The 8142-nt window shown below is 51.1% G+C and overlaps 2 protein-coding genes across 3 annotated transcripts in view; both read left to right on the plus strand.

The window, feature by feature from the left end:
• Arpc4 (actin related protein 2/3 complex subunit 4) overlaps positions 1-1633 on the plus strand; it is an 11990-nt gene extending 10357 nt beyond the window's left edge. The window contains exon 6 of the mRNA XM_005365004.2: positions 1295-1633. Within this exon, the coding sequence (XP_005365061.1) occupies positions 1295-1300 (6 nt within the window). The 3' untranslated portion in view covers positions 1301-1633. The remainder of the gene's footprint in view (positions 1-1294) is intronic.
• Positions 1634-5074: 3441 nt separating this feature from the next.
• Positions 5075-8142, plus strand: part of LOC101985467 (tubulin monoglycylase TTLL3) — a 19690-nt gene continuing 16622 nt past the window's right edge. For both annotated transcript variants that reach the window (XM_026788068.1, XM_005365005.3), the window contains exons 1-4: positions 5075-5471; positions 5681-5772; positions 7462-7630; positions 7767-7864. In XM_026788068.1, coding sequence (XP_026643869.1) covers positions 5075-5471; positions 5681-5772; positions 7462-7630; positions 7767-7864 — 756 coding nt within the window. The remainder of the gene's footprint in view (positions 5472-5680; positions 5773-7461; positions 7631-7766; positions 7865-8142) is intronic.

Consider the following 8142-nt stretch of genomic DNA (forward strand, 5'->3'; position numbering starts at 1 on the left):
GCTGAGTGGGACCTGGTAGCACTTACCTCTGAAAACAGATGCCACCAGGCAGCTGCAGCCCATTACTGCCTCCTTGTCCCGGTTTTTGCTTCTAGACCGTAGAGTTGAGCCAAGCCAAGGGCTTTGCTCGTGCTGCTTGAGCCCTGGCCCAGCCTGCTTTTTACTTTTAGTCCCAAGAGTCCTCAGATTTGCAGTCACCCTACCTCAGCCGCTGTAGTAGCTGGGATTGCAAGCCTTCACAGCCAGGCCAGAACAAATTGTTCAAACGAATCCCCAAATTTGAATTTGGTAGTGGCATCTGTTACCTTCACAGTTGGCAACTAATTCATAGCTTTGAGCATCATGCGGTATAGTCTTGGGCTGTGCTCAGTCATTGCAGTCTTTGGTTTATAAGTGTCCAGGGTTGTTCTGGGAACCATGGCGATACCTGAGGGCAAGAAAGCATTTTATCCTGTCCCTTCCTTTCCCTTCCTTCTGTCTACCCTCCCCTCCTTTTCTCTTCCTTCCCTTCCCTCCCTGTCTTTTTGTTTTTTGTCTTTTGTTTGTTTGTTGAGACAGGGTTTCTCTGTGTAGCTTTGGAACCTGTCCTGGAACTCACTCTGTAGACCAGACTGGCCTCAAACTCACAGAGATCCACCTGCCTCTGGGATTAAAAAGGCATGTGCCGCCACCACCCAGCTCTCCCTATCTTTCTAGGAGGGAGGCAGGGAAACAGCTCAGGCTGCCCCTGAATTCACTTGCCGTTGACTATGGCCTTGACCTGATCCTTGTGCCTCTGCTTTCCTAAAGGCTAGGATTGTGAATGAGCTACCACAGGGAGCAGAAAGCTCTGCTCAGCCCTGTTGTCATTTGACAATCACTCAAAGTTTAACATAAAGTACTAGACCTTGTCCCTCTCTCCTTGGCTCGGAATCCTCCAGCCCTTCACATGTGGGTCCCATGTCTAAAGCTGATTCAGTTACCAAACAAGCTGTGGGGAAGCCCTTGGCACTTAAAACCTGTGTTCTAGGCTAGTGCCTTCAGCTCACTGCCAGAGTTCAGCCAGATTAAGAGCATGCTCATGGAGCTGTAGAGATGACTTGGTGGTAAAGAGCACTTGTCACTCTTTCCGAGGACTGGGTTTGGTTCCTAGTGCTCACATGGAGGTTCACAGAGAGTATGCTCATGAAGTGCCAAAAGCTGATCCTGTACTCAGAGACCTGAACAAGACCAGCTCAGAGCTGGCTCACCTGGAACAGGCTCATCAGGCAGGATATAATAACCCCCATTCATTGCCTGTCATTCTCTTCAACAGTTTTAAATCATCTGGCTGGATCTCGTGGCCTTCCCCCTTGGCCTTCCCTGTGTCTCTGCACATCTGCGACGGTGTCCTGAAGTCAACCCCGGAGCAGCGGTGCAGCAGCAGCAGGAAGCTGGGTTGGGTGGGCATCGGATGCGGGAGGTGGGTGTGGTGTGCTTGCTGGCTGTGCAAAAAGGCAGCAGTGAACCTGCCCCGAGCCCACAAGTGTCTGATCAGGCTAGCTTCTGATGTTCAGTCCCCTGGGCCGGGACAGACTTTTTTTTTAAATGTCTTGAAACCTAAACTCTGTGCTTGTAGAAGACTGTAACCTTTTTGTCTTTTTTTTTTTTTTTTTTTTTTTAAAAAACCAACAACCTCCACCTCCAGTGGCTGTGACTGGCCCCAGTGATTGTACCTTATTGGTCGCTGTGGTCTGGGCGGGCCTGGAGCCAGAAGGCGACTATTTTTCCTGTGCTACCCCAGGTGGGGAGAGAGGGAGGTTTCAGACTCCAGTTTCTCTTCCTTGCTGTCGTACTCACAAGCCTCCTTGGGCCCAGTAGAGGTGGTAAGGACTCCTTACTAGCCTGAGTTCTGCCTGAAGATGGCCACCGTACTGGTTGGGAGAAAGGGCTGAATCCATGATTGCCAGGCAGACCTAGCAGCTGGGGTCCAAAAGCCAGGCAATTTCTGGCTGTAGGGGCTACCTGGAGTTCCCCCCCAAACACCTCCCCAGCTGAGAGGCCCCAAGGCTTGCCTGTCTGGGTACAGTGCCTGTGCTGGAGGTGCAGAGGTGAGTCCTTGAGTGCCCAGCTGGGCCTCGCCTGCTCTGGCTCCTCTGCTCCCATGCTCGCTGTCTCTGATTCTGATGAATCCTCCCTTCTCCTAATTAAAGTTTCTTCCTGCCCCTTTGGGGTTGCATGAGGTCTGTGCTCTGTGTATGTGTGGAAGGACAGGGCTTTTTATTCCTTGAAGTCGTGTATGACCGCACTCGGGTCTGGAGCAGTCCACCAGACAATTTTGTCATTGGGAGACCAGAGACCTTCACTGTAGTCAGTCACCGTTCTTCTGAAGGTGGTCTCTGCCTGAACAGAGACAGCAGTGTTTTCCACATCATGCTTCTATTCTATCTTCAGGTATCCTCAGAAACCAGGATCCCATTTTGTGGATAAGGATTACAGGTGCCACATTCCAAAATCGCTTGCTCCAGATCTCACATCCTATGAGTTTGAGGGAGACTTCTGCCTGTGCTATCGGAATCACTCTCCACACCATCCCAAAGTCTGAGTCCCACTAGTGACTTAACAGGTGTTGGACAGTTGTAGGTTACTCAGGAAGTTCATCAGATAGTGCCTATGACTTCTTGCTGGCTCCTGAAGTAAGCGGTCCTCTCTCGCTGTCTCCTAATACGTAGAGACAATGGGAGCTATATAGCACTGCCCCTGCCACCCGGGTGCTGGGTGAGCAGTGGTTGATCCCTCTGTCTATCCCTCTATTTGCTGACACTCAATCCTGACACTCAGTCATACTCTGATACAACTCAGGTCCAGAAAAGGTGAGGTCTGTAAATAGGCATTGGAGAGTGGTCACGACTGCAGTGGAGGAGGGGTAAGTATACTCACAGAAGAGTATCAGGGGAAGCTTCAAGAACAGTTGGCCTTGCGCCAGGTCTGTTGACTCACACTAGTAATACAACACTTGGGGGAAATTGGAAGCAGGGCTTCGATGAGTTCTAGGCCATCCTTGAACGACAGGAAGATAATTTTCTCAAATGAACTAAAAATGTGTGAGAGAGAGAACTGGGCTTTCTGGGTGGCCAAAGCAGTTTTTGTTGAGGTTTGGAGGGAATTATTTCTCAGCGCTGGGATTGAGCACAGTATGCAAACCTATCACCAGCCCCCAAAAGGGGGTCTTTTGAAAAGAACAAGTGTTAAAGAAAGGAGAGGTGGGGGCAACTTGACTGGCTGGCTGCTGTCCCTTTGTGACACTCCCTCTGTGACCTCCTGCCTTATTGAATTAGTTGGACCCTCTGTAGTACATGGCTTTATTGTAACTTTGCAGTGACTGTTAAAGGTACTCCTGGTGAAACCCGGTGATCAGGAGGAAATGGCAGCTGATCACCCAACCCTCGAACATCCTTGCTCCGGTGAGCCAGCCAAAACTGCTTACGTTGTAGATTCTCTCCCAAGGTACAAAGTCCCGAAAACCAGATTTACAGGCTGAGAGCAGACTAGGTTGCAGCCAACCAGCTAGCCCTCCCTCTCTTCTGGAAGGCCAGTTCCCAGCCATGTTGGGTAGGGGGAGGGTTGGCTGGACAGGTAGCTGGGGGACCCTCACTGCAAAGGCAGATTTGCTGGTGACTGACAGCTGGGTTCTTGGACTGCTTGAGTAGACACGCTAGAGCCGGCTTCTCCAACTCCATTTGGTACTTCTAACCCTCACAGGAAGCCCAAGTGGCTGGGCAGATAGCTCAGCTGCTAGACTGCTTTGTCTGGCAAACATGAAGCCTTGAGTTCCATCCCAGCACCAGGTGTGCTGGTGGTCCAGTTGTTGAAAGTCTGCCGAGGTACTTGAGACCTCAAAAAGGTGTTGGAATCAGACCTTTGTACTAGGTTTATTTTTGTTGTTGCTGTTGTTTTTCCCAAGACAGGGTTTCTCTGTAGCTTTGAAGCCTGTCCTGGAACTAGCTCTTGCAGACCAGGCTGACCTCAAACTCAGAGATCCACCTGCCTCTGCTTCCCAAGTGTTGGGATTAAAGGCGTGCGCCACCACCACCCAGCTAGTACTAGGCTTAGCTATGCTGTTTGATGGTGAGACAAATTATGTACTGTTTTGGAGTCTTACTTATTTTCTGAGTTGTGATTTGGCCAGAATGAAGTACTCTGTGTCTTTCCATTTCTTTCTTTTTTTCTTTCTTTTCTTGGTTTTTCAAGACAGGCTTTTCTGGTCCTGGAACTCACTCTATAGACCAGGCTGAACTCAGGATCGCAGAGATCCGCCTGCCTCTCTGCCTTCCAAGTGCTGGGATTAAAGGTGTATGCCACCACCGCCCAGTGTGTTTACATTTCTTCAGTTGATAAAAATGATTTGACTTTTTCAAGTTAGTGGAAGAGGCAGTGTGTGCTCTGAACCTTATATCGCCACCCCTTATGCAACCCAAAGATGACCTGCCATCTCCACTTAGGCCCGACAGGACTGATCTAACCTCACCTCGGCCTTTAATTCACCGGCCCTCTCAAAGATTCACAGGACAGTTGCTGGGACTTCCCACTGCTAGGCTGTGGTTTCATCTCTTCCCTTGGTGGCTCCTGGCTCCTTTGCGTGTGCACTGTTTGTTTCACTGTTTGTTACCTGAGTGGACTGCCTTGCCTTCAAGAGGCCCCTTCCCAGTTTCAGCTCACTGCTTTTTCCATGCCCTTAAACCAGCACCTTTTTGTTTCTTTTGCTAACTTTTGGATTTCCATACACTGTAAGCTCCATGAGATCAGGGACCAGTTGACAGCCCTTATCCCAGAGCTTTAGTGTGTGTGTGTAGGCCAGCGCACACACTATAAATAATAATAATAAAGAACTCTAATAATCGCCCCAGTGCTTGGTTCTTCCATCCTCAGTGCCTAGCAAGTGAGGGCAGAGCCAAAACCACGAAAGGCTCTCCACTTCTCATTACCGCTCTCCAGCCCTCTACCAGAGTCTGATTGTGCCTAGGCAACGGTCTCCTAGGAGACGGGAAACAGAGGGCGGGGCCTGAGAGGGAGCCTGGGCTAAGGCACTGGGGCGCTGGGAGCTGGCGACAGGCGCATGCAGGGCCTCAGCGCCGCGCTTCTCCTGAGCGCCGGGCAACTGAGGCCTGCGGCTGCCTGTTACCGCCAAGAAGGCAGCTCTGAGTGCAGCTGGCACCGGAGGCCGCAGCCGCCCGAGCTCAACACCAATTCCCCTTCCCGGTGGCCGTGGGCAGGCAGCTCCCAGTTCCACCAGCCTGGGAGGCTGCAATGGCCCGGGCCCGCCTCCGCCAGGCCCGAGGGGACACGTTGCCGTGGGGATTACAGCCCATTTCCTGTACGCCACCTAAGCAGCGCCCACGCCCACAAGTCGTTCGCACCGGGTGCCCAGGACACTGCGAGCTCCCACCCGGTCTGCTCCCTGCTCCCCCCGACCCTGGATGAGCCCCTGCCTACTGCCCCGCCGCCACCTGATGGTGAGGCACAGCGCAGGCAGCCAGCCCTGAGACCCTGGTGGCTGCAAGAGAAAGGTCGCCAGGGTGGAAGGAATGGGGAATCTGGAGAGCATTGGAGATTGGGCGTCTGGATGCAGGGTAGAGGCAAGGGAGCGCAGGTACCTGAGGTCAGAGAAGTCCCTGGGCCCAACCCCCAGCTTTCTGTGTTCCTGCTCCGCATCTCTCTGCAGATTCCCTTGTCCTCTGGCGAGGATTCTCCAAGGGACCTCACCACATGGGCCGACTCAGAAACGCCAAAATCCACGTAGAGAGAGCCGTCAAGGTTGGAGGGGATGGGGTGGTGGTGGGTTACACTTACTAGTTTCTTATATCCTTAAATAAATCCATAAATGTCAAAGAAAGATTTAATACAAGCACACGCACGCACGCATCAGGCTCATAGTCGTGGCTGATTTATCTCTACCTAGGGATATATTCTTCAGCTCCCTCGGTCCTGATCCCCAGCCCTTCTAGCCCTTTAGTAATTTAGAAATTACTCTCATTTAGGGCCTTGGTGCCCAGCAAGGAGCCAAATCCTTAACCGCCTTTCTCCTGCTGGGGGACTGTATTGCAAACGGCTCCTGCCTTCCACCCTAGGCTAAATGGCTGGCTGGCTCCACACTCCTGGTTCCCGTTGCTTGTTCCCTGGCCTCTGCCTCTGAAGACTCCCCAGATGTTTGTGATTCCTTGGGTCCTGGGTCCGATCTGTCTCCATGCACCTCTTTCCTTGAGTTTAGGAGTTCAGGATCACACCGTGCCCTACCCCACACTTTTCCTGCCTCCAACCCCCACCCTGGAGATCCAGCCCTCTGATGGATGTCTCCAAAGAGCTCACCAGCATCTCACGCTTGCATCCCAAACCTTACTCCTGTTCCATTGTCCAAACCTGTCAGTGCCCCCTCCAAACCCGGTATCCAGCTTTCTCCATCACTTGCTTCAGAAATCCATTCTTCCAGTTCATCCATCCGTCAGCATCATCCACACCTCCAGAATGGGAAGCAGCTCCTTCCCAGTCTCCACATTACCACCCTCATTCTAACTATTGCAGTTGTTCAGATCCTCCTAAGGATCTGCCTCTGTGCCTGTCCCCTCCCCCACTGATGCTCCATGCAGTTGCATGCAAACTTACAGAGACTTCCTTAACTCATTGACTCATTCTTCTCCTTATAAAATGCAAGGCTAAATTTTAAGATTCACGGGGCCCTACACAGTCCAGTTATACTCCAGTATTCTTGGGAACTCTATCAGACTTCACTCTCCCTCGTCTCTCAGTTCCTTCTGACTTCTCGCTAGTCTCTGGACCTGTGCACATGCTACTCCACTCTGCTCTAACTGCCATTCGCTCAGCTCTGCATTCGCGGCTCTTTCCCAGTTTGCTGTGACCATGACCATGCATTACTCTGGAGACTGGGAATACCAGGGATAGAACATGCGCTTAGCGTGCAGAAGGCGCTGGGCCTAATCCCCAGCACCAAACAGAAAGGAAGAAATCCTTGCTCTGTCACTTAACTACCGTGTAATTTTGGAGAAACTGTTTAGCCTCTGTGTGCCTTCAATATGTAATTAAGGGCTGGAGAGATGGCTCAGAGGTTAAGAGCACTGGCTGCTCTTCCAGAGGTCCTGAGTTCAATTCCCAGCAACCACATGGTGGCTCACAACCATCTGTACTGACATCTGGCGCCCTCCTCTGGCATGCCGGCATACATAGAGGCAGAATGTTGTATACATAATAAATAAATAAATCTTAAAAAAATATGTAATTAAAATGCAAATTGTTCTTAGTGGTGCATGTAAGTGCTTACTACATAATAGGGACTTAGTAGCTATTAACTATTTGTATTTATTTTTCTTCTTGTTTATGAGCTGCCTCCTACTGGGGAATAAAAATTCCCTGAAGGCAGAGATCCTGTCTGGTCACCATTGCCTCCTATATGTCTGATGCTGAAGCAAGTCCCCGCCTCTCATCTTACAGCAGAAGAAGATCTTTATGATTCATGGCCGATACCCAGTGATCCGGTGTCTATTGCGCCAGAGGGGATGGGTAGAAAAAAAGATGGTCCATCCCCAAGGCACCACCCTGCCACCACCCCAGAAGGATCTAGACAGTTCATTGATGGGTGATAGTGATGCCATGGAGGATGGTGAGTGGTCCCTCCCTGTGCACACGCTGTCCTTCTTGAGTCCTTTTCCGTTTGCTTCCCACTGGTCCAGGGTTGAGACCTTAAAGGACTGTGGGGCATAGACACGGTCCCAAGGCGTCATCCTCCACACCCACAGAGGATGAAGAAGAGAACGAGGACTTTCGGGAGCCACAGCTGTTGGACTTGGATGGTTTTCTGGAATTCGATGACCTGGATGGGGTACACGCTTTAATGGTGAGGACTCTGGGGGCCAATAAAGTGGGGGGCTAGCAGTTGGATGTCCTTCTCTCTCTGGAAAACTAGATTGCTTCTCTAAGGACTGGCTAGATATGCCGAATGGTGAGGAACTTAGTAGGACTGATAGGGTGACCATGTCTTCTACTTGTGATGGCTTTGATGGCTCTCCCTGCCAAGTACTTTGTGCATTTCTTTCCTTTGCCCTTGGCAAATGAGGGCTGTAAGAAATGGCTTTAAAACTTAAGAGACAAGGGGGCTGGAGAGATGGCTCAGTG

This window comes from Microtus ochrogaster, unplaced genomic scaffold, assembly GCF_000317375.1.
Source record: "Microtus ochrogaster isolate Prairie Vole_2 unplaced genomic scaffold, MicOch1.0 UNK1, whole genome shotgun sequence".
NCBI classification, from domain to species: domain Eukaryota; kingdom Metazoa; phylum Chordata; class Mammalia; order Rodentia; family Cricetidae; genus Microtus; species Microtus ochrogaster.